This window comes from Molothrus ater, chromosome 8 (assembly GCF_012460135.2).
Source record: "Molothrus ater isolate BHLD 08-10-18 breed brown headed cowbird chromosome 8, BPBGC_Mater_1.1, whole genome shotgun sequence".
NCBI lineage: Eukaryota > Metazoa > Chordata > Aves > Passeriformes > Icteridae > Molothrus > Molothrus ater.
The window spans coordinates 36,039,469-36,066,173 of record NC_050485.2 but is presented as its reverse complement, the minus strand read 5'-3'; the positions used below and the strand labels follow the sequence as shown (position 1 = coordinate 36,066,173).

The window sequence follows — 26,705 nt, the reverse complement described above, 5'->3', positions numbered from 1 at the left end:
CAAGCCCAGGCAGGGGAGCCTCAGTACCACTGCCCTGCTCTGGGGCCCACCCACTGCTGGGTGTCTGTGCACCTGGGGCTGACTGCATACACTGACTGTGGTCATGACAGCACCATGGCCCTCATGACCAGGCAAAACCCCCATCGTAGCCTCTGCATTGCAACCCTCCGATGCCAATCTGAGCTCTCCTGCCATGCCACCTTCGGTGAACAAGAGCCATCCACACCTACCGAGGCGTCTCACTCGCCTCACCCACGTCCAGCAGCCTATGGCATCTGCTCAGAGGGGAGATGCACCCTGCGCCTTATCGTGATGCCCCTGTGACTGGAGAAAGGGGTGCAGCGGCACCAGATCCCAAGCACGGTGCATCCACCACCCATGCCAGGACAGCAGTGGAGAGCAGCTGGCAGGATGGGAAACAGTGCCCTGATGGGGCAGGAGCACACCGGGACCCCCCAGCTGAGAGCGGCCTGCAGCCATCGGGGAGCTCTGGCTGCCAGCTTGTGTGGCGGGGCTGCAGTGCACCATGAGAAGTGTTCATGCAAGTGGAGAGCTTCATTCTGGTCAAGCCATGATCAAAATGCTGTTGGAGTAAGTTTTATATAAACAGAAGAAAAATAAACCTTTGATACAAATAAGTACCAAAATTAATGTAGCAGACAATGATGTTTTTTATCTAAAATAGCCAACAATACAAAGAATTAGATATAAAAGGTTTCTTGGTCAAAAGTTTACTATACATTTGGAACATCTGTCCCCCCATCTCAAGACTGGTCAAATACAAAGAAATTAAGCATAAAGCTTTCCGGCCCTCAAGAGATGCCATGATCCTAAGATTGAAGAAAAAAACCCTCAAAACCAAAACTACTGAGTCTGTTCTCCAGAACAGATACTTGAATAAAACAAAACTTAAAAAAAAAATTAAGCTCCACCACCAAACATATTTGCTACAGAGAGCACTGTGATAAAAAAGGAGTGTAGTCGATAATGAAATCCTTATGTTACCTATATGATTTGAAAAAATCTGTCTTTGGGAGAAGTGAGGTCAGTTTGCAGATACTGTCTAAGGAAAGTGAAAGGGGCGGAAGGGGAAGAATTCTCATTGATGGGATAATTTTGTATTCATTGCACTGCAAAATGACCAAGGACAATGTTTCTGACGATGAAAAACAAACTCCTTCACCTTCAGAGATTATCCTGAAGCCTGAACAACTTCAGGAAATTATTATATCCTGGGTTTTCTCCCCAGTGTTTTCAGTTGGCATTTCTCTGAGGGAGAGGGAGGCTTTCATGAAGATACTTCATGCTCCCATGCTCTGAAAAGTCAGAAACAACATGATTGTCCCCCCTCAGCAACCACTTCGTTGTTAAGAGTCCTTCAATTCCCACTGGTCCACGTGCATGGATACGCGAAGTACTAATTCCCACTTCAGCACCTGTAGGAAACACCGAAAATAAAGGTAGTTAATCCTCTGATGATGTCCACTTCATACTAAATGTTTTTGTACCTCAAAGTAGAAAAATCTGCCTGCCTTTCAGGGACCTGCCATTTTCTCTCTGGTCCTCTCCAAATACCAGTTCCATTTCCCCAATAGAGAAGCTTGAGGAGATTAACTATTACATTATACATTGTAATGCTTATACTTCTGGCTACTACAGTTACTTTCAGAAAGAAAGATGCAAGAGAGAGAGATAGAGAGAGGTATCTCCTACATTGCTGCTCTTAGACTGATCTAAGGGCATAATCCTTCAAACAAGAAAAAAAGCTAAACTAGTAAAGATTATGATCTTACGTCCTTTTTTATCACATTGAGGAGATATTGGAAGACCTTAACTGGAATTTTTCAGTCACGTGGAACACTGTTCCAGCTAACACAGTAACAGCGTGTAATGGAGACTTCTGATTTTCTACCTCTTCAAGGAATGTTTCCTTTATCTTCTGCAATTCACGGTAGCTGCACCTGTTTATTTTATCAGTTGATAGTCAGTTTAGTTCCTACCCTTCATTCCTTAACACAGCAGGACTCACACACTGGACAGCACCTCAATCTGCCCAGCAGGACTGAAGCATTGCATTCTTTACAGCATCGTTAGAAGGAGAAACAAAAGGAAAGCTGTTCAGCAGTTTCACATCCTGTACTGCATTGTTCTATCACTATATGCATGCAGCATACTTTATTGCAATTGAATAGAGCTTCAAAGGATCCAAAATATCTTTGTGTGGATGAAATTTCTAGGCTTCAACTTTTTGTACAGTACCTTTCCTGAAAACCTTTTATTAGACAGTAAGATAAGAGACTAATCCTATCTTTCAAGACTCATACTGCCACACTGTTCACACACCACAAAATTCTGCAGTCACAACCCTACAATATCTTCCCTCTTACCAAGTCCAAACCTATAGCCATCAGAGAATCGGGTACTGGCATTCCAGAAAACACAAGCGCTGTCCACATGCTGGAGGAAGAACTCTGCTGTTTTCTCTGGGAAGGAGGCAGAGAAAAATGAAATCCATTACATACAGAATGATCATGTATGCCATGTATGCATAAAACAGTGAACATACGTAACAATACAACTTTCACGTGTGACCTTATCAGACAGCCTGGGCTAAGCCCTGCTCATTTTTACCTTCCTCCCAATATGGTTATCAATTAGACACAACTGCAAATCTTAGAATAAGCTCACAAAGATTAGAAGCAAGCAAAAATTCTAACTCCATTCAGTTTAGTTAAAGAGAGATTTAGTTGCATGACCAAGGAGAAAGAACAGCTGACCCGAACAGCATTTTGAGACAGTTAAGCTACAGTCAGCTCTCCATTAGTCTCAAACATGGAATTGTTCCAAATACTGAGAATCCTAAACTCAATTGCTATTGCAAGTACTATTTGAGAACTACTAAGCAGAAATGCCACACGTAAGTAACTTGGAGGTCAGTAGCCCTTAGCAACAAGACAGACATTCAAGAGCAACTCCATTTCCAATATAAATCACTAGTTCACCAGGTCCTGTGGCAGTAGTTATGGTATTGAATGCATGCCTTTTAGTGACAAGCATTTAGCTCAGCAAGAAGTAGAAAAACAGAAGCCTACTTGACTCATACTGGCCAGCCACAGATCAACATGACCTTAACTGCAGCTGATTCACAGAAGTTCTGGGCTTGGTTTGGTTGGAGAGTCAACCTTTGTCTTGGCACAGCTCTAGTAAGGTTTTGAACTGGCACAGACCCAAGAGACGAACTACTACAATGTATGTGGTTAGTTGCACTAAGACCAGGAATTAGCAGTCAAACCAAAACAGCAGCTTAAAGAAGGAGCCAGGTCACTAACCATTCTCTGTGATAATAACATCCGTATGGGAACTTCCATACTTGTGGATATGTTCAATAGCCTCTTGAACGCTGTCCACCACCTCAATGCAGCACTCCAGGTCCCCATATTCTATGCGCAGAGATTTCACTTCTGAAGGACTGAATGTCAAGTAAGATGCAAACTTTGGGCCAGCATGAATCTTCACCTGCAACACCAGAAACATTTTGTTTGTGGCTACTGACCATACCAGAGCCTTTCAGGTGAAAGTGTAGCTTCTTGTACTCAATATGGGAGGGATAGCAGTCCCTATGGTGCTATGTTTTGGACTTCTGACTAAACCATGTTAAAAACACACCAATGTTTTGGCTGTTGCTGAACAGAGCTTGCACAACACAAGGTTCTCTCTTCCCCCCTGTTCCAACTCAGTGCCCCTGGTGTGAAGACTGGGAGTATGCAGGAATTTGGGAGGGGACACAGCCAAGAGCTGAACAGAACTGACCAAAGGGGTGTTCCATGCTGTATAATGTCACGTACTGCAATACAAGCTGAGGGGAGGGGGTTTTTGAAGAAGGTAAGCATTGCCCAAGAGACTGGATGGGCATTGCCTTGTGGGTGTCGCTGGTGGGTTTTTAGTTTTGTTTCAGGGTTTACTTTTTTGTTGGGTTATTTCCTCCTCTTTGTCCCCTTTCTTCTTCCTCTTTCCTTCACTTATTAAGCTATCTTTCAACCTACAAGCTTCCTTGGTTTTGTTCTAATTTTATCCTCCTGTCCCACTTGGAGCAGGGGAGAGCAAGCAGGCAGCTGGATGTTGTTTAGTCACTCAGTGGAGTTAATCCACAACATGCATGCAGTGTAAGAAAAATACACCTACACTTTGGGAAACTTGGCACATAGGTGAATTAGCTACGAGGTACAACAAATTACATGCTAGGTTGGCTACCTACCATGACAAACTCTAATTCAGGACTCATTTGAAATTATTTAAAGCAATTGCATCACTCAGTCACCAGGCAAAAAAGGCCAGTACAGCACTGCTAGGAAAACAGCTAAAATACTGATGCCAGCCTTTGTTTTAAGACAGCAACTGCAATGCAGAGAATAATGAAAGGAATGCTTCCAAGTTTGCACCTACAGAAGTCTTAAGATCTTGAATGACTTTTATCCTTTTACTTTATAAATTGATACCAGCCATCTCTGAAGCACATCTAAGACACAAAGGAGTTACTGGGTCCAAAACAAAAAAAACTCACACAGATATTTTTCATTTATTATAAAGAAAATTTTAACACATTAACAACCTCTGCGAAAACACCTAAACAATGAGAGATAATTTAGAACAGATACAGCACAGAAATTCCATGCAGATGAATTTCCATTCAAACAGGAAATTTTGACAAGAGAAGCATAAATGGGAAATAAGGCTTAAGTCTACTAAACATGAAGGCTTTTAAGACAATATCTGTAAACCAGCATTTTCTTGTGCAACTATGAATTACTTTAATTGCATAATCCTGCCCAATATTTGCATATTTCTTGTTGTCAGGTTAAGTTAGACAGAGGTAATATCTTCACCACTGTATAAGGAGATCGGTTAGGGTTGGTGGTGGAAATGTTCTGGTACACATATTCCTCCCATCCAAAATACAAACATCTACCTTGCATTCTACCCTTCCCAAGAAACAACTAAACTAGACATTAAAGAGCCCCAAACATTGAGAACTTGCTCCTTGACTACTTACCAGCTTCTTTTACTATAACCCTTTTAACAGCATCAAAACATATGACCTCTCTATCCTCCATTAATCACTGCCTGTGCACTCTATTTGTCAAATACACAGTGCTGTGTGAAAACCCTTGATTTATGTGCAATTCATACTACTTCATGGATACTTCTTCCTGATGCATCTCTGCTATCGTTACTGAAAAAACATTGCTTGTGTCTAGACAACTAATTAGTATGCTGCCTTTTGATATCTTTTGAGATACCAGGAGGGAAAATGGGTGGAAACAAAGGGCATCCAAGAGGAAAATTTTAAAAAACACACGTATGAAGTAAATTCAGAAAGGATGAAAACAGAAGGGAATTCACTTGGGTAAGAAGCTAAATTAACAGATTCAGGAAGACAAGGCTTTGCATCTGACTGAATTTGAAAAGGTAGAGAAAGGTTGTGTATATGCTTTTATGGCAGAGGATTATTTTTGCGATATACAAGAAAGTATAAAACAAAGGTATCCCAGTAATCGCCTGTAGCTGTACTGAATAAGCTGCTTTCAGATCATTTCTACAGAAACACTTGATGCTGCCTGGAGTACCAAAGTTCATTGCCATGTACAAAGACACATGAGGGTAACTAAAATGTTGTGCCATGGAAACAGGGCTACATCAGCCAGACCAAATGCTTCTAAAGTTTTAGAAAACAAACAGACAAAAAACACAGAACAAAACACAAATATGAGTGACTAACCTGTTCTACTCTCAACATGTCTATGATCTGATCAAACAATGGGGTTCTCAGCAAGTCTCGATGAATTAAGAGAGTTTCCAGAGCATTACAGGCAGCAGGATATTCACACTTCGAGTCTCTGACTGAGGTTTAAGAGTACATAATTAGTTACATAGCATTTACAACAAAGATTTTTGGATAATATATAAATTATAAATTACCATAACTACATTGCATACTCCCAAGTTCAATTACACCCATGAGATTCAAGTCACCCTCCCACAGCTTACTTATTCGTGTGACCTTCTCAACACTGGCATCCGTGTCAACATACACATGACAGATCCCTTCACTGTGACCCATCACTGGGATTCCCTTAGCTGCTTTCTGGATATTTCTGACTAGCTGTGATGAACCACGTGGAATGATGAGATCTATCAGCTTATCCAAACGGCAGAGATCTTCTACTTCCTCTCTTGTGTTCACCTGTGGTAGTTGCAATACAAAGAGCTTACAGTTTTACCTCTCAGGTTTTGCCCACACTTTTTATACAAACCATAGCAAAGAAATAGTTGATTTAACTCTAGGCACTTACCAGTTGCACTGCATCTCTGACTCCATGAACAGAGAGTGCTTCTTGTGTCAGATGATGAAGGATTTGATTGCTATGTGCTGCCTCTTTCCCTCCTTTAAGTAGTAAGCCATTTCCACTGGCTATGGCCAAAGCAGACACCTGTTAAAGGAGTTTATTATTGGGAAAAAAAAAAAAAAAACTTTAAATGTATTCTGGTTCTTTTGTCAGAATAACACCCACAAAATAAAAGCAAGATTTTTTGTTCAGTTGATTTACTCAATATTAATCTAGTTTTCCTTTCATGGCTCTGAAAAACCATTACAAGTAGCAGCACATTTAACTCCAGAAATTAAATATACTAATTTCAAGAACAAACTAGAGTTTTCAGGGTACTATTGCGATGGAGAGACTACAGTGAACAAGTCAGAAGAAACTATGGACATAGGGCTTCATATGAATTGCACAGCTGTGTGGGCAATTACCCCAAGGAGAATAACTTTAGCTGCAAGAACTCCTATCTTGAACCATTCCAGCAGAGAGGTAAATAAGGTCTTCCTATGAACAGGAAAAACATTTTCATCATGCTGTCTAAAACAGGAGTCATAAACAGACAACACTTGCTCTAAGCAAAAATAAAAAAAAATTTGAGACACTAGGCCCAGCATCATCTTTGCTTCCATGTTTATCACCAGAAGAAACCAATAGATATTGCTGCCCTTCTGTTCAGGGTGTTAGATTTCACCCATTTAAGTCCAGCAACGCAAGAGGGTTTTGCTCCTTTCTACCTCGGAGTACATCCCATACAAAAAGCTCTTTTTCAAAACTTATTTTACTTTTGTATTCTTTTTTGTATTCGTCATTCCAACTTCATTCACTATGGCCTCACAATTTGTCCACCTACTTAAAAAAAGTTTAAAAGCATGCACTCCTTTGGAAAAAAAGTCACCTCCTCTCCAGAGGTGAGTTTATTCTCTTTAGAATAAACAAACTCAGTATTTTAAGTTATTTTGCTGTACTACAGTCTTCTGGGAAATATTATATGTATCATTATCATCACTTGTATATATATTCACCAAACGTACACTCATTAGAGTATCTATTGTATATTGTTGAGATGCTGATGTCAAAATTAGCCAGGCTCACATCTAATAAGAAGTTAGCTTGGTGGCACACTTTAGATCCTGATTCATAAAATAACCAGCCAGATACATCTTTCCCCTTCTAGAATCAAATAGGTAATAATAATCAAAATGCTTGATAATCTACCTCATTTGAAAAGAATATTGAAAACAAGAAACACATTAGAAAAACACACTGAAGTGTAACCGTCTGGGAAATCTGCCTTACATAACTATCATGCATCTTTTTAACTTATATAATTAGACATTAAAAAGCCATCTGATTGTATTTCATAAGTACCTTCTATCTGCCCCTCCAGATCACTATCACGAAAGGAAACTAAACAAATAAGCTTATTTAAGTAAAGAGGCATAAGATTAAAAGAAAAGTTTTGACCTGGTTTGAAAAAATGAAAAGAAAAAAATACCAAGAATTAAGACACAAAAATCATAAATTTCTGTGATTAAAAGTAGAACACCAGGTAAGGGGTTTCAAAATGGTTCAGTCTCAAAGACTAGTAGAACATGACTACACTTCAGAACAACAACTGGATTTGGTGGAATCTATACAATACAGTCTCTGAAGGATGCTTGCAATTTCACCCTGTAAGTATTAAACATGCTTTTGTATATGCTCACTTGAAGCTTATTAAATCTTAACCCAAACAAGCATGAGATGCAGTAGCAGACCAAGAGGAGAGACTGCTCGTCTCAATCAGAGACCCTCCTACTATCACATACAGGACGGGACAGAAATCATGCAATTCAAATGCAGAGTTATCAAAGATTATCCTCTGAAGTTGCATAAGGAAGCCTAATGTGAGTATGAGGACAGGAGGTTAGCAAGAAGCAAAGCAACTACCAAGACAAGCTATGCCAAGTCTGTAAAACAAAGCAGGGGAAGGGAGGGCAGGGCAGGGAAGCCAGCAGGAGTCAGTCTGGTGTAAGTTTTAAGATACAACAAAGAGAAAGAGAAAGAGGAAGGCATCAGCTATGCAAGGCAAGAGACCTGGGCTGAAGCCCAGGAAAACAGACACAAATTCAACATGTTAACATACTGGTTATCTGTAACAAACAGTGCTGGTAGTCAAGGAAGACTAGTGCCTTTTTGTTTCATAGAACTTTTCTTACCACATACTCCTTTTCACTGTAAGCGGGGACTACTCACAAAAATCTGGCATGAAGTACGAAGCTGTCCACTCATTGAGCCTCACATCCTCAAAGTGGCTGTACCCATCATTTTCTACTCAAACACCTGCTCATTAGAAAACTCCTCAATCAAGCTTCCTACATACCTAATGTTAATTGTGGGAAGAAATGTTGCTAATCAGGTTTTTTTGGCTTGTTTGTTTTCATTTTAAAATCTACTTCAGTTGCTCAGTAAACTAGTCAGGAGTTAGAAAGTAAGACCAAGGTTGCCTCTGCAACATTAGTTAAGCACCCATATTTTCATGCATTTTTTAACAGGATTTACTTATAGCAACACTTCCACAGTGCTGCAGAGGAAAGCATTTGTCCTTAACATAACTGCCTTATTCCTGGCATAAGACAAATGATTACCTGAACACTGCAGAAGCAAATCCTGAAAACACCTCTGCATAAAAAACAGTGATGCCAAAAAAATCAATTGTAGAAGAATCCAAGCAAGAGTCCTTTGAAACAATACTTTTTGTAGTCTCTTGTTTGCTTGCCAACCTTGCTTACAAACCTGTGGAAGACAGTCAGGACGAGATTCAAAGATCACGAGAAGGACACCAATTGGCACTGTAACCTGCTCCAAATCCAGGTCTTTTGCTATTCGAGTTCGTCGAATTACACGGCCGACGCTGTCCTGCGAGGATGCTGCAATCTGACGCAGACCAATAGCCAAGCTGTTTAGCTTTGAAGTAGACAAACTTAGGCGTTTCAACAAAGGGAGGGCTAATCTCCCTAAAAGAAAGAAAAAGTTGTGCTGAAGATAGATTGGTCTTCCTAGGCTCAAGCAGAAATTGCTTAAATGAGTGCTGAACCTAAGGAAAATTAAGATATTTCCCACACCCTAGCAAGTAATCTACCTGAGATTAAAAATGCATAGCAACAAGTCTAGTAGTCACAATAAAACCCCTCAAATATGATGACTATCTCACACACCACATTTTCAATTAAAGAGGTTTAAGTGCTCGGTACATGAAGCAACCACACAAACTACCAACATCCAGAAAGATAAGGTTTGTCCTATTTCATGTACGGAATGCATGATTGAATTTCCTACAAATTTCTATCCTTGCAGTATTTCTGGAAGGTCTAGGCAGTAATTGCATCCTTCTACAAACAAATTGCATCCTTTTACAAACAGAAACATCAAAACACAGATACATGCATAGCATTTCTGTGCAGGCTGGGCAAGAACAATTTGAAATTTCTAGTCTGAATACATTCATACAGTAAGTTAACCCAGCAATGTCCCCTCAAATACTCTGGTCAGTGATGCCTTCCACATAGTATTACAATTCATGACGTGTCCTTTTCATATACTTGTTATGCCACCGAGTACACATCTCAATCCCAGCTTCTCAATGAATGCATCAGTCTAACACAGAAGAGGGGGTTTCATCTGAGCCACCTAAACAGAACCTTCTTCAATCAGAAGGGGACAACTGATGCTTTGGCAAGCATCAATTTAAGTGTAGAGATGATAGCCTTTCCTTCAGGAACCAAACATTACATTAACCAGCCCAGAAGATACTCACTTTGTTCATGACAGTAACAGAGATATTTGTTCCATTTTTTAAAAATTTTTTTACGATACACCACTTGGTGTTTTGCACTGCCTCAGTATCTTCTCTGATGAAGGCATCTGTTTTATGAATGAAAGAGGCTGCGGCTGTTTACACTGACAAGCTCTCAAAGTCCTGGGTTCAATAATCTGTGTCAGCAATACTGCCCAATCCCAGGTGACAGAAGATTCTAGTTCTGCTCATGTGTCTTGAGGCCCAGAGAGGTCCAAGGTGACAGTATTACTATGGAAGGTTTGAAGTAATACCTTTATTTTCAGCCTCCTCTAAGTCCTTCTTGTTTGCCAAGAGAATTTCTTCCCTCTGGTCCGTTAGTAAGTCAGCAAGACGATAAATAATCTCTGCTCTCTGAAAGAGAAAACATTTTCTAATCTGACTCCTTACTCAAAGTCCATGCTGTTTGACACCTAGTTCCTATAGTCCATTTACGCTGACCACATCCTCTCACTACCTTAACCTTCCCGATACTTGGGCAGCTGATTTTTCCAGACCGCATCACACTGAAAAAGAAGACCAAACACTGCTTCAGCCTTTACCTTGATTTTTATTCTCTTGCTTTCCTTTCCCAGTCTTCTTCACCAAACTCACATGTTCTTCCTTTAAGACTACCTTGTACCACATCATACTCACCTAGCTGCAGAGTAGTAACTGTCTACAGCTCCACTTTTGTATACATGTTGTATGCTAAACTCAGGTGTGAATGGAGCAAGTTATTCCAGCCAATTCTTCAGCAGCTTGAATCACAATTCACTTCTGTGTGTTACTTGATGCTATCAAAATTTTTAAAAACCCCACATGAAAGCTCATATTACTTCACAACCCCAAGGAACATGATCTTTTTGCTTTTATCATCTTTAAGCAGGCTACAATACAAACAATGGATCTGACACAGAAATAATAGATTCTTATCCCAAGAGGTTCATTTATGTTATAAGCCTATGTTGTAAAACTTGCCACACATGCACATTATTAACAATTTGGTCATATTGTTCTGTCACCTGCTCAGGCTGTAGAGCCGCCAAGGTCCTGCCACCAGCTCGAGCCATTTCAGCCTGCTGTTCTACAGTAGGGCCTGCAAAAAAACCCCAAAAATACGGTATGCAGACAAAGTAACAGCACAGGCAGAAGTGAGCACTAGCCCATTTGTCTTCCAATTCTTTATTTAGAGCATGAAACAGTTTTTAACAGACAAATTCAAGAAAAATTTTGTATCCTAATACAGAAAAGTCTGTACCTGACACAAAAATACTGTTATGGTCCCTACATAAAGAATTGTCACAAGGATTCTGTCTCTGTGTAACAGCAAGTGTGCAGCATGTATCAAAAAGGCTCGATAAAGGCCAAAAGAACAACAGGATAGCTAAGTCACTAGGGCATAGTAGGCTACTGAAAGAAAAGAGGCAAACTTTGAAAAGTTTAAGTATCCAGCTGAGGAATGTATGCATGGGAACACACAAACAATAATGGAAACCAAAATCCTAGTAACAGCTTGCAGAAAAATTGCTTTCCCTGCCTTTCCATGTATGCATTTTAGAAGCAAGGTGCGGAAGACAGATTGTGTTTCTGTTTCAAGTCACCGTGTTCAGGTTGCATTTCTGCAAAGAATTCTCAAGTAGCTTGTGAAAAATCTGCCATTTTCAACTCTCCGGAAATAGCCTGTAAACCAGGTATCTTGAACCCAACTTCCATTTAAGAAGAGTTCCATGGAAACTGCCAGAGTAGAAATTATAGAGAGGTATAGCGGGAAGTGTAAGAAAAGAATGTGTGGACATGAGAATAATTAGACTAATTTAAGACATCTTAAGCCAGCTTCTTGAAGTGATATCATACTTTACAAAATATGGCATTTTTTAGTATTCTTGGAGAAAAATTACATATGTAAGCAGATATACTTGATTTTTAAAAGTTACTTGAATTTCCGAAATGTGGGTTTTGGAAGATAGAAGACAAAGAGATGACTGGAATAAAGACCACAACAGTCCACAGGGACAGACTTTTGCTACTTACAATATTTGTGACTCAGAACAGGACCACAAGATTAGAAGCTTTACTGCTGATACCAACTTATTATAGTGAGGCTAACCAAAAAGGTACTTGAGCATAACGACACCAAGTGCGTTCAAAGATGATCTGACATATTTATACAAGAAATCCATTAAGGATTACTATACACAAAGAAATTCACTTGGCTTAAAGTCAAAAGTACCACCCCAGAATCTATTCTGCTAAGGTGAGGGATCTTTGGTCTGATTTTATCCAGCAATTATTCCACATTTTCAGCAATGCAGTTACAGGAAAACATTCCTACCTACCATACTAGAAGACTGAGTCATAAAAGAAATTAATGATAAAAACAAAACCTAAACACTACCTTGGTTCAGTAGCACATTCTATATCCATATTCTCACAGTGAAATCATGGATACTTGATGATAACTCTTAAGACTACAAAAGGCAAAACTTCTACTCTACTCACTGCATTCTTCAAATGCAAGTCTGATGTACTAGTTTATCAGCTGGAGGGAAGAAGAGCAGGGAATTCAGCAGTTTCTACCCCTGCTTCAGAAAATACCTTTCAAAATCCATTTTGCAAACAGAGAGTGTTTTTCCAGTTATTGCACAGCTCTAGACAAATTTTAACTCTAATTTTTCAGGAAATCTCCACAACTCTCAAGATACACATTAACTCTGTACTCACCTGCAGGTTTTACCTCTGAAAAAAAAGTTCCTACTTTTTTCCCTTCTACAATATCTGTGATGACATGACCTGAGATCTTTGGGTGAGTTCCATTTGCAATCACTACTGAAGTGCCTCCTTGCAGGGCCCACAGAGCTGCTTTCACCTACAGGAAAGGACAGAGCCAGTTACAAGAGATCCACTGGTTATTTCAATCACCACTCTCAACAAGACTTCTTGGTCCACTCTGATGGCCAGATTGATCACTTATGCTTTCAAAGAGCATTCAACACACTTTGGGAATCTCTGAACTCCAGTGCTGGAATACTGATATTTGCTTAATCCTTCTACAGTATGCTAAGTTTACATAACGATTAGCTCATTAGTAAGGGTCCTTTGAAATCCCTGTGTACTGACTAGTCCTAAGATTAGCCTCTTTGCACATTTTTGAGCAGAATATTATTTCTCTCAAATCCCAGATGCTCTCTGCTGAAGAGGTACTGCCACTGATTTCCTTCATTTAATCTTGCGCTCAAAAACTGAAGTACCTTGGTCTCCACCAATATATCCTTCAGAAGCAAACAGTACATTGTACAAACTCAGAAAGGAGAGGGAGGTACCATATCAGATTTAAGAGACAGGGATTCCCAAAGTCTTTGAATTATCACGTAAGAAAGAACTGAGATAGACTCTAATTTAAACCACAAAAATACAGATCCAAATGTCACCTTTTAAAATCTACTTGAGTGTAATTCTTTACTTGCTCTTTTCAATTCACATCGACCTAAAAGAAAAGCAAAAGGAATCCACATACCATTTCAGGGTACTCAAAGAATAGCTGAGGCAGGAAAGGATCCCTGGAAATCATATAGTCCAACTGCCTGCTCACAGCAGGGTCAACTAGAGCAAGCATCATCCAGCCAGGTTTTGAACATCTCCAAACAGAGAATCCACAGGTTCTCTTGGCAACCTGCTCCAGTGCTTCAGCAACCTCATTTTCACATTTCAGTTTATTCACTTGTATTTCATCCTGAGCCCATGGCCTCTTGTCTGTTCCCTGAATACCACCAAGAAGAATCTTGTTCTGCCTTCTGTAAACCCCTCCCTCAGCTACTTATACCCAAACCTTCTCTTTTCCAGTGTAAACAATCCTAGCTCTCAGCCTCTCTTAGTGTGACAGTGCTCCAATTTTTAATCATATTCATGTCTCTCTGATGGTTTCACTGTAGCATGCCATGTCCTTCCTGTACTGCAGTATCTAGAACCATACACAAATCTACAGATGTGGTTTCACTAGTGCTGAGTAGATGCAAGTAATAATTTCCTCAACCTGCTGGCTATGTTCTTTTCCACACAACCCTGGTTAGCCTGCTTTGCCCAAGGGCCATATTGCTGGTGTACATTCCATTTGGTGTCTACCAGGATCCCTATGCCCTTTTCACTGAACCTGCATTCAAGGCAGTCAGTTCTCCAGCTCATACCAGTGTCCCTAGGCATAAGACTCAGCATTTCCTTTTATTGAACTCCTAAGGTTCCTGCCTGCCCATTCCTGCAACCTGCCAAGATCCATCTGAAGCACAAGATCCATCCGGCAGCCCAAAGCACAACCATCTCATGTAGCTCCCTCTCCTTCCCAATTGTGAAGTAATTGTTCCATATTTCTACCTTGGCTTCCATGCCACCCATTCCTACTCGGGATTTGGTTCCAAATGTTACAGACTGCTGATCTCCTGGGTAGAATATGTCAATAAGCTTTGCGTCATCAGACCCTGGAGGGCTGTCAAAGAGTCCTGAAATAAATCATAAAAACCAGTTATATACCTTCATGTCAAAAGCTCACCCATGAAAAAAGGAAAAAAAGAGAAAACAACAAAAGCAACCAACATGAGGCTAAAAAGCTGTGTTTCGCTTTATAGGATTGAAAACTTCCACTGAATCCTTCTTGTCATGGGACTGAAAGCACAAAATTCTTAACTGGCAGACCCAAAAGGTATAGGTTTATTGAAGACCTAAAAGTAAGAAGCCAAAAGCCCACATGCTGAATAGCAGCAAGCAGGCTGGGAGGTAATGACATTTGGTTGAGGTTTGAGACAGTTGGCAGCTTTCAGATGTTCAAAATCTGAAATACATACACCTCAACTGAACTTACAAACCCTCAACCAAACTGGAAAGAATAGTCCTCCTCACTAAACACTCAGACAATATTCTTGAAAGGTGGATTGCACAGTGAGAAAACAGGCAATTCAGAAACATGTAAAAAGGGTAACAATTCAATTCTACTAAGAAGGAACACAACACTACAGAGACATGCTCTTATTAGCTTTTTTTAAAATCAAGTTATTTAATGTCACTACGCTTGGAGTTGAATGACACTTTGATTTATCCAACATATTAAACTTCAGCTCTACCACTACACTTCCCAGAAATGCTATATGCACAAATACTGCCACAACAAACTAGAGAGCACAAGTGCAGTCGATCTGTGCCCATCCTTGATAGCTTGGGAAGTAGAGGACATCTCTCCATAAACAAGCTGTCACATTGAATGAATAAGCTTGGAGGAGAGGTGGGCTGGTTTTGGGTTGTTTTACAAACTCTTTTGACTATTTCTGAGTTCTAAGACAGTCATTTTGACTAGGATTAACCAGCTAGAACAGAATTAACCAGCTAGACTAGAATGAAACCAGCTGCATCTGCTAAAAGAAACAGTGCTTATGGAAAGACACCTCTTTCCTCCTCAGGACCACAAGCATGTGCTGAAGGCCAGGATCTACTGAAAGAAACCCATCTGGAGAAGATGAAAAGAATATGTGACTTAAGGTGATCTGGACTGCATTGATCTGAAACTGTACCCACTACCCTCCTCTCTCTAGAACAGGAAGTTCAACATCCATAGGTGACAGGCTTACGTCACAACAACACAGCTCAGAAGACTAGAGCAGTGTAAGTCAAAAGTAAGGGAGACAGAAAAAGCTAGCAAGACCCAGGTACCTGGAAAACAATGACCAGGACTTGCTATACACCAATAATTCACTGACAGAACCAACTGCCAGAAGAAACAAACTATTGTAGAATAGTATTTGGTTTATACTCCTGATTCAAGATACATAGCTTTTATCCTGCATACTATTCCTGACTATCATACAACTCTGAGAAAGTATCAGAAGTACCACAGTACATGTGGTATTCTGGGATCTGGAAGAGGTCTCAGGTTCACATGCATTCTCATCCACTCAGATTCAACAGTGTGTCAGACAGTGTTTGGTTTGCAATGTACTACAATAACTCCTTAAGGCCTTTACCCAATGTTGATGCCACAGCATCAACATTGGGTATAGGCCTTAAAGAGTTATTGTAGAACATTGCAATTGTCCTTGAAAAACAGATGAACTGAAGAGATAAGCAAAATTGGAAAAGAGGTTGGTTTGACAATCTGACGTGTTTCACTAAAATCAGAAATTAAAGAAATTACTCACAAACCTTCCACATCTGAAAGTACAATCAGGAGATCAGTTTTCATTTCCACAGCCAGTCGTGCTGCCAGACTGTCATTATCCTTCACACTAATTACCTGCAATACACATGCATATCAGAAGCAGTGAATAGTGTGAGGAACTAAGAAATATTTGGTGCCAACATAAAAAAGCAATTTACCTCAGAACTAACAAGTCCTTCTGTGCTACTTTTTTCACACCCACTGGAAACTTCAAAGGTGATTTTTGTGTGAAAGTACATATGCTTCAGTAAAGTGGTATCCAAATGACAAGCAGTGTCATCAGTACTTCCATTTCTCGACCTTAGTGCCCAGTGACAGGGCAAGAGGCACTAACTGACGCTGTTTTAAGAAGGGGTGCTGCAGAGGCATGCTTGCTTTTGGTAAAGCAGACAGTATTTGCCCTGGTTTCACACCACAACACTGTATCATGCCAAATACAGAGAGTCTTCCAGTACTCTCTGTCCACATACTAATTCTGTATCTTTGTTTCTCTGCTGCAGACTTCAGAAGTCCCCTGTTATGGCATTAGTCAAGTACACATTAGTGCTGCACCATCTGCAAGCAGGACCCCCCTCCATTGCAATACTTTACCCACATTTACCCCCTGCAGATCACTGTTTGGCTCTGGAGGTGGAACAACTGCATCATTAGTGTTAATTATAGGGACAATATTCATCCTTAAAAGCTCATGTAATGTTCCATTTAAGTTGCGACGCTTCTGCTCATCGTGGAAATCCAGATTGGTGACTAAAATCTAAGAGGAAAAAAAACTATTTAGCCTACCTTTCCTGTAAGAACATCATAGAAACTTATGTATTTACATGTCATAACAGAGCAGTCATGCCTTTTGGGTCACTACAGAAACAAAAGCCACATTTAAAAGATATAGAATACAAGTGAGAAATATTCTTTCCATAATATGAGCAGGTTTATTCCACTGAAGCCTGTAATAGCCTATCTCAAGCTGGTAGGTCACACTTTCCAAGAATGAACTTGGAAAACAAGATCGAACATAGATGCTCACGATAACTACTAAGGCCCTGGACAATTCAATAGATTGCTCAAGATGCTGCCTTTCCAGTTTTTCCTCCCACTTTAATGTTCCTACTTGTAGCAAGCAGAAGGGGTGCTTTATATCAAAACTTTTCTTCCACTCACTAGAACTCACTTGCTCTTCTGAAATAATCTTGCCTCCTGCATGTATATAGCACCCCTTTCTTTTGGTTGTTTTTTTGTTTTAAGACAAAAAACACCCTCAATGTCTGCCCTGGAGAGATTTTTTTTTTGTTTGTTTTTACTATGTCGTTGGACATTTGAGAATTAAGCAAACAACTCCATCACTCAAATGTACAATAGCACTTGGAATCAATGTGTATGCTAAGTTTTTTGGCATGGGCAATCAATTATTTTATATCCAAGGAGTGATGGTTATCTACAGATTTGAACAAGATTACAATCCAGCATGACCTATCATGATTTTTAGCTATGTTATAAACAATTTGGACATATTGGCTCTACCATATAACAGTAAGGAGTTCCTCCAAGAAAACTTCATACTAGGCTCCTACATTTGTTAAAAGTGTCTAAACAAATAAGGCCTTACAGTTAAAGCAATTCTTCATTTTCAGAGTATCTAAGATAAGCAAAGCCTGTTTAAGAGTAATTCAACTGATACAAGAGTAATTCAACTTGCAGCCTTCATAAGACCCAGGCCAGGGATACATCATCCACAAGTTGGAAAGGTTCCAAGAGGAGATGGACAGCAAGTTCTGAAGTGTGGATATGTACTTCTGTCAGCTTTACAGAAGGTGTCGCAGTTTAGCCACTTGCAGTTTTTAAACCCTCCCTTTAGACCATCAACTTCAGGTTTTGTGAAGAGCTCTTAACAGATCCTCCCTGCCTATAAAAGAGCAGGACACACCTGAACTCCAAAAACAAAAAGCATATTCATTTTATCTTAATAGTAGATAACTCAGTTTCCAAAATATTTAGCAAGGCATTCTTGTATAAGCTACCACTTTTGTGACAATAATAAGCTCCAAAAGTATCACGTCAATCTAGGAAAGGAGGAGTGCCTTACTTGAGCTGCACAGATGCTGTACTGTGTAAACATGGCCTCATACAGAGCCATTAATCCACTCTGTCCAGCTGCTGCACAGGCTCGGGCCTCCAAGACCGGAATAGCCTACAAAGACAAAGAGCAGCTGTCAGGCAATGACTTGAACAGGTAGTACCCAACACTCAAGGAAAAGCAGGAGTGCCACCAGCCTCTCACCATATCTTTTAGCTGACTCTGCCCGGAATGAAGTGCTTGCCTCACACTCTGAGAAAGCAATATCTCATGACGCAACCGCTGTTTTCCAAAAGCTACAGCCCCACTGGTGACAATCATCATCTCTCGGCCCTGATTTTGCAGCATTGAGACCTGTAAGTACAGGAAATAAGAAACAGCGCCTGGCATATGATCAGTAAGAGCAAAACAGTCCTGGCTACTATAACCTTGTGCTCACCAATTCCTGCTGACACAAGGATTTTGATTTCTCTATGGATGTGCAAAGCAAGGCAATCGCCCTTCATGATACTTCTGCACACTTTCCCAGCCACTTGGAAGCTATGCCAAGGACTGCATGCAATCTGTAACTTCTTACAAACCTTCTTTTCACAATACCAGCTTTTGTGACAGAAAAATACTTGAATCCATCCATTCCCAAAGCTACCATTATACAGTAACTTTGAATTCTAGAAGTGAAGAGGCCAACTCCCAATAGTAAAGCTTTTGATTACTTCCTCCTTACATGTATCTGGCCAGATTCCTTTCAAAGCCCCAAAGCTAAATGTCTTACATTAATTTAATGTATTAGCTTAACTTTACTTCCCAGGAAGGACATGTTCAGTGCTCACCAAGATAATCCTTTCATTTTGGAGAAGAAATACATGAGTTGATCCCATCAGTTTTTCCTACAAGTAATGAGGTGTCAGGCTTTTCTTTGGAGGAACTCTGCTAATGCTCAGGTGATCAAGAAGGGTTGACTCATTTTGCAGAGTTCACATCCTTCAGTGCCACTTTCCCACTACAGACAACTAATGCCCCATGTCTTACTTATTGCACAAAATTATCACTGTGCAAATTTCTCCCTCTATACTGGGTTTGGCCAAGATGGAGTTAACATTCTTTACAGGGGTCTGTATGATACTGTGTTTCAGATTTCAGTTCTAAAACAGTTTTGGTAACATTCTAATGTTTTGCCTATTGCTAAATAGTGCTTGCACAACATCAAAGCCTCATCTTTCCCCCATGAGGAGCACCACTAGCACAGTCATCAAGGCTTTCCTTGTTCCACTATGTTCAATCCCAGCAGGTAACGTAGCAGCTGGGCACAAAGTTCAGAGAGGACACATTTGAGACAGCTGACCTTAAACTGGCCAAAGGGACTTTTCACATCATATAATGTCACACACAGTAAGAGAGTTGCAGAATAGCAAGATGCAGGAAGTTATCTTCCAAGGTGGCCACGACTCAAGAACTAGCAGGGCATTGGTCTGGTTGTGTGAGGTAGCGATTGCCATCACAGATTTCTTTTCCCCTCTCCTTGACTTATTAAACTACTTTCATTTCAACCCATGAGTTTTCTTACTTTTGCTATTCCTGTTTTCTTCCCAATCCCACTGGTGGTGGGAACAGGCGAGGGGAGCAAACAAGAATCTGTGTGGATGCTTAGCTGATAGTCAGGGTCAACCTACCACACCTTCAAAAAACAATTTACTGAGTTACGTGATTTATAGAACTGCAGCATAGAGGGTTGAAAAGGGAAAGGCTAACACATTGTTTTAAAGAGTATCAATATTTTATGATGGTTTACTACAATCTTCTGTAGCATCCAACAATCACTGAGTACCTGAAGTAAACACAAATGTTCAGTCACAGAATTACCTGCTCTACAATAGAAGCCAGCCTCCCAAGGGCCAAGCCACACTCATCCCCTCGAGTAACAACAGCACTACCCAGCTTTACTACAATCCGTTTTGCATGCTTCAGCTCACTGCGGTGTGCAAACGATTTTCCATGTGCACGGCTGAGTGGCATGGTGATAAATGGAATGTTGCTCCAACAACGGATGGATTCATTCCTTAATCTTTGGCAAGGGAGATCTGTGGACAGAGAAAGAAAGACAAAAAAACCAGTTTTAAGTGTTTCACTGAGACTTTTGACCCTTCACAATACACTTCCCAGTAACTAAGAATGAGAAGCTAGCTTTCAATTCACTAAAACAAAGTGAGAAACAGGAGTATCTGAGCAGCATTAACCATCCCTAAGGTATAGAAGGCAATATCTCATGCAACACAGAGCTCTGACTCTGGGAATCTAGAAGACCAAACTGAAAGACACTGTAAAACAGCCTATATAGCTCACATCTCAAGGACTACTTTTAAAAACAATCTACTTTGCCTTGCCTCATTAGATAACAGGTTCAGAGAGTTTTCCTGTCTGAAGTAGCACAGAGAGCCTGATTTTTAGAAAAGAAACATAGCTTTTACAACACCTCTAAGCCAGGTATTTTTGCACATTGCTCAACTAGGGAAACTGAAGGGGCATGACAGATATACAAACTCCAAGTCACATGGTGACATGGTGTTGTTCAAGCCCTTGAACAGGCCTCTTGAATATGCGTTTGTGTTCCAAGCCTGCCAATGTTCAGGAGGCATTTGGACAATGCCCAGAGTGTGCTTTAGCTTTGGGCAGTCCTGAAGCATCAGGCTGTGGGACTAACTGACCACTCTAAGTGTCTTACAACTAACTATTCTATTCTAGTCAATTCTAATTAATGTATCATCTGAAGATGCAGAGGCATCTTTACAAGTCAGTGAACATTACACCTTACTATTTAGTACTACTATTTAGTATTTGCCTAACCTACACAGTATAATCAGAAAGGAGTTTATTTCCAGTTCTCTTGGCTTCAGGGTTTAGAAGGTTCCAAGAAAGTAGCTGTTGAGAGCTAACCAGTATCTGAAAAGAAACTCTTTACTTTTTCAAAGAAAAATAAGGGAAAAGACCACAGTTCTAGAAAAAGCAGAGAATTCAATTCATCCCCAATGAAGTCCTAATCATTAGTCTTGCTCTATGGCCACATAAATCTATGTCTTTTAGTCATTTTACACTGGACTGAGATGTGAAATTGGCTCCCACGTTACACACGAAAAACATTTATGGAGATGCAAGTCCATTAATTTGCTCCACATGCAATTAGGAAGAAACTGACATAGCCATCCAGTCAAGGTTTTGGACAAGTAGGCTTAAAGGGATTCCAGTTTTTATATCCCATACCTGTCAACAGTTTCACTTCCTTAATAAAGAAAGGGACATGTATGAAACATACTTCAGTATTTGGAACTGCAGATCCTTCACTGTGTAGCCTGCACAAGGCTTGCTTCTCAGGAGTAAAGAAGCAGAATTTCCAAACACATAAGCTGAACAGAACAGGAAAAAAATGTGGAGAACAAACAGAAAACAGTAGAGAACAAAAAAAAAAAAATCCCTGTCATAATTGATGACTCCAGCTTTAGACCACAACTGATGAAGTGACAGGAGTCGCTCCACTGCTGGATACTACCAATACTTGGGAACAAACTTCTCATAGGTAGCACTGTGAAAATTACTGACTTCAGAAAATGAGGAATACTTAGAAATGTTACAAATACAGAAGTCAACAGAGCTGTAGCTCATAAATAAAAAGTTTAGAATTTTCAAGATTTTAACATCTAATTCATATAGTTATTAATAAAAGAAAACTATTAGCAGACAGACCAGTGGGAAATAATTCTTGCACATAATGGTAAACAGCTACTCTCTTGATCTAATAGAGTTTATCTATCCTTACCTTTTGTATTTCAGACCATTAATCAAGTAGACACTGAATGGTTCTCTTAAATTAGGTTTTCAGGGAGGAACTATTAACAGGGCACCTATGTATTTAAACTATATAAAACCTGCATGCACTTTCCACTTGAATTTAATCCAAGTAAATTTGAGTTTTGGCCTTTGCTTTACTCAAGACATCTGAAAATGCAAGAGCAGACACAATCAGACCTTGTTTTCCAGGAATGTATGAGGTTGAAATAAGGAACTTTTACAGCAGCAGTACTTTCACAACTTTTTTTTCCTTGAAATGTATGTCAGAATGAAAAATACACAGACATCCAGCTGAATATTACTGAGTTAAGGGAGAAAGTAACATTGAAAAAGTAGAGCTTCAACAACAGCTCACTTCAGAGGTTGTAAGTTTTCAATGACGTTAATGAGGTGGTTTTCCTTCCAACATAGGAAAGAGCAGAGGCATGCCCAGACACATACCAACATTTTAGAAATGTGTGCTTTCTCTCATACATACATAAACGAGAAATGGCTGCGGTGACATGTGGCGGTGAGACAAAGCACCATCCAGGGGAACGGACAAGAGGGCTCAGAGCAGCTCGACACAACATTTTGAGATGCCTTCTGCAAATCAAGGATATCTGCAAGTTAAAACGAAGGGAGGATGGTTAAATAACAATGACTTTTCATCTATATTTCTCTCCTCGCCCACTCCCTCAGTCCAACTCCTCTTTTCTGTACCATTTTAATAAAATTTCCTCGTGCCAACTCTCCATTTTGCAGAATTTGCACACAGACTATGATATAGAAGAACTGAAGGCCCCTCTTCCTTACTTGCTGCCAGATCTTTATTAAAGGTAAAGAATAAAGTATGGCCCCCTGAGAAGGGATAACACTATTAGTGAATGTACCTACAATGGATAAAAGTAGTATTTTTTTCATGGAGAAGCCTGGAAGAAAAAGATAAAAGTAGAGAGGTTCTATAATACAGACTTCTCTGTACACCTCACAACAAAGCATCTTACTATATTTCTCATGAATCTCAGCCCTACTCAATACAGGAAATATGGTCATTCACTTTTCCCTGAGCACTATCAAATTACTTATCCATGATTACAAATAAAGACACAAATTTGCAAGCACTCGGCATTAGTTTCCCTTGGCTGAACCTTTAAACACTCAGGATTCTTCTAACTCTAAAGTTCACTACAGTAAGTACAGAGCAAACAAGGGATATAAAATTACCCATCTCTTATGACAGGTCTAGTTCAAGTAATGCATCCAGTTTCACCATGGAAACAAACAAGATTAAGAAGAACCCAGTTCTCCCAGACAGTATTTAAACCACAAAACCTCTCCTTCCCCTTTTACAAAATTTTCCTTCCTTTCCTTGCTTTCAATCCATTTTCCAGCAACATTGAAATAAAGCAAAAATACTGCACAAACTATGGTACAGAGGAAGCATTGAAAAGAGGACACTTGAAGAGGCCTCATTACTCTGCATCAGGGTACTATTATCCCTCATTAAAATCCTTACCAAAATATACACCTATACCCATATACATCTACATTAGACAAGGCAGCCACCAGCACATAATGCTCCTCCTGTTTTGTCTAGTAAAGCTTACATTGCATGGCACTTTAATATTAATCTGCAATGTCCTTCACAGTTCTGTATTTCCAGGGTGAGGCAGACAAAGGATTCTGAGCAGACCATGCAACGCTGTCACAAAGTTCTCTTCTCATAACAGGGTAAGCTTAAAGCGGGGGACCAGTAGTACCTAGACAAAGGTTCCCCCTTTGAACCCTTACCAGGAACCTCATGCACCTGCCTCCGGGGCTGCACAATTCCCACTATTTATGTTTCAACCTTCCACCTTGAAGCTCATCATGACCTCTTCTGTTAGACACTGTCTTCTCAAGGGGGTCTTAGCTGTGTCTCAAGAGAGATGCTCCAGATTCAGCAGCTCCTGACATGAGCTGGCAAACACCAGGTTCTTTATCCAGACCCCTTTCCACAACAAATACCCTGAGTGGAACTGCCTGGTCCTCTTCAGCTCCCTCTACAGAGTATGCCCCTTAAAGGACAGAAACAGGCATGCTACCTCAAGTTTCACCTCCAGACACCTCCTCTTACCTCTCCTGTCAGACCTTCAACTCCTGCTACAGTAATGACCTCCTGGCGCTTCGCTATCACAGAATACAGACCCACACTGGCCAGATCAAACTGTGCCATCTCCTTTGCTGCTCCTACTGATCTGCTGGAGAACCACTTCACATTCTCACTACAGGCTGCTTGCAACTAAGAGCAACCTTGTCCTTCTGGAAGACTGTCTCCCGTTTCCCTTTGCCGGAGACAACTTTGCTAAAAGCGGGCAGACAATAAAGACTGAGAAGTGTCAGTGTGGATCTTTTGAAGGAAAAAGATTATAAAATATTGCATGTTTTTGAAACTGGGTTGTGAGAGAAGGCAAGGACAGCAAGTTAGCAAGAAAACAGAGAGTTTAAAACAGCAGCAAGTATCAGTATGTGAAATGGAAATGGATGGTGCCTGAAACCACAGACAGAGCACAGTTTATGGTATGTAACTACAGGCTTTCTTTCAGGCTAATCAAACTCCTCTCCTCTCACTCAGTCAAGGATTTAAAGTTAATTTTAATCCTCATTTTCCATTCCACTCACATTTCCACCACTTCCACAGCTGGAAGGGTTCTGAGATTTAATGACAAAAAAATTAAAAAAGGTGTAGAATTAAAAACAATTTTTTAAAAAATAAAACTTTCCTGCCTTACTTGGAGGAAGCAATAAAGAAAAAGCAAAATGCATTATTCAGGTATTCCCCCTAGCATCAGCTTAAATTTTTTTTTCCACTACCATTAGAACCTAATTCTTCCAAACTAGTCTCCAAATATGACCTTTAAAAATATCATTTTCCTACTGTCTTTTTAAATAATGAAAGTTATCCTTGTATTATTGCTCACAGAAAGAAATACCATGACCTAGTTTTAATGTACTTATTATCATAAAAACAGCTGTTAAGTAGCATAGTACATTTAGATGCTGTTCCAGATCAGTAAAGAGACTTAGTTACCCTCCAAAGCAACCAGCGATCTCAAATTCTAAAATTTGTGTCTTGAAAACCAGAGTCTATAACACTGCTTGTACAGTCTGTTGGCTGCAGAGCCATATCATGTCCACAATTACCTTTAGTAAATTGATTAAACTAAATAAACTGCTTTCACAGTTTTAGATATAAAGGCAAATATCTGAGCATTAAAACATTCCAGAAGTGAAAAAATCTGGAAGTCAAACTCTGATCGATAGAACTATTTTGCAAAACACTTAAGCACAGAAACAGAGATAATACAAGTTCAAAGGAAATGCACACCATGTCTATGAAGTGAGTCTTTCCCACAACACAAATTTTAAGTCCTCGGTAACATTCAGAGGCTTTTATTATTTAAACCGCTTCATTACCTTACCAACTGCAAGGGGGAAAAAAAACCCAATCTGAAGCTCTTCCTGCAAACTTTAACCCTAGAAACATTCCCAGAGAGAAGCCAGTTCAGAAGAACTGACTAAAATAAATGAAAATTTCAAATAAATGGTCTTTAGAGCAGCTTGCATATAGGTTCACCGGGGTTCTGCAGATGGTATACGCGCAGAGAAGCGGCAATTCAGAGCAGCAAGTACCACGCGATTCCTTCCTCTCAAGAACGCATCCCAGCAGTACAGTGCGGTCACGGCAGTACTGCCTGGTGCGGCAGAGCAGCACCTTGTCCTGGCCTCGGAACCCTTCCGAGTGCTTCACAGGGCAGTACCTGCAGGAGCCTGGTGTTAGTCCATTCTGCCAGACCCAGCCAATAAACGAGTTGTGCAGTACAGGAGGGGCTGTACAGCAGCGGCAGCGGCGGCGGCAGGGCCGGGCCCGCGGCGGCCTCGCTGCGGAGCGGTGGCCGCGGCGCCGCGCGGCTCTGCCCGGGGCTCTCGGACCGCGCGCGCTCCGCGGGCCCACGGAGCAGCACGCGCAGGCGGCCCGGCCACACACGGGCGCGCTCCCGCCGCCGCGGCCCCGCTGACCCACTGCAGCCAATCCGCGGCCGCGGCGGCGGCGGCAGCCACGTCACGTCACCGACCGCCGCCTCGCCGTACCCGCCCGCGCTCCTTCCCCCCGGCGCTAGCCGTAGATGATGTAATTCCACTCCACGTTGCAGCACAAAATCCTGGCCTTTGTAAGTTACAGCATTAACAACTGTTTAGTCTAGCCCCAGACTAGTTCAGACAGCCCTACCCAAAGCACGAGCTGCTGAGCCATCTCCCACAGCGGCCTCCCTTAACCTGGATTCTCCTTGCACCCACATGTTTGCCGTCTGGTGCACAGCAGATGAAAGGGATCTGCAGCCAATCTTCTGAGACTGGCTTTAGCTCCTTAAACCGTTT

At 40.7% G+C, this 26,705-nt stretch overlaps 1 protein-coding gene across 2 annotated transcripts; it reads right to left on the bottom strand.

Annotated features, from left to right (window-relative positions):
- Positions 1 to 647: 647 nt before the first annotated feature.
- On the bottom strand, positions 648 to 26,195 carry ALDH18A1 (aldehyde dehydrogenase 18 family member A1). 2 transcript variants are annotated; one of them, XM_036385821.2, is made up of 18 exons: positions 26,087 to 26,195; positions 22,783 to 22,906; positions 20,325 to 20,542; positions 18,669 to 18,818; positions 18,474 to 18,578; positions 16,989 to 17,147; positions 16,378 to 16,468; positions 14,563 to 14,687; positions 12,919 to 13,063; positions 11,220 to 11,293; positions 10,470 to 10,569; positions 9,156 to 9,376; positions 6,351 to 6,488; positions 6,046 to 6,241; positions 5,777 to 5,898; positions 3,330 to 3,516; positions 2,388 to 2,483; positions 648 to 1,436 (listed from the first exon to the last, which is right to left on the bottom strand). In XM_036385821.2, exons 2-18 carry the CDS (start codon positions 22,874 to 22,876, stop codon positions 1,255 to 1,257), a joined length of 2,403 nt encoding a protein of 800 aa, XP_036241714.1. In that variant the 5' UTR covers positions 22,877 to 22,906; positions 26,087 to 26,195; the 3' UTR covers positions 648 to 1,254. The 2 variants fall into 2 exon arrangements, with proteins under 2 accessions (XP_036241714.1, XP_036241715.1); XM_036385822.2 differs by having other exon boundaries at positions 16,995 to 17,147.
- Positions 26,196 to 26,705: the final 510 nt, after the last annotated feature.

Bases quoted from the DNA above. Each gene is read 5' to 3' on its own strand.
- ALDH18A1 (XM_036385821.2), bottom strand. From the start codon at position 22,876: ATGTTGTGTCGAGCTGCTCTGAGCCCTCTTGTCCGTTCCCCTGGATGG. The intron at 18,819-20,324 runs GTAATTCTGTGA...CTGTACTTACAG, and splicing joins TGGCTTCTATTGTAGAGCAG to GTCTCAATGCTGCAAAATCA. The intron at 2,484-3,329 runs GTTAGTGACCTG...CCTCCTTCCCAG, and splicing joins TGTTATTATCACAGAGAATG to AGAAAACAGCAGAGTTCTTC.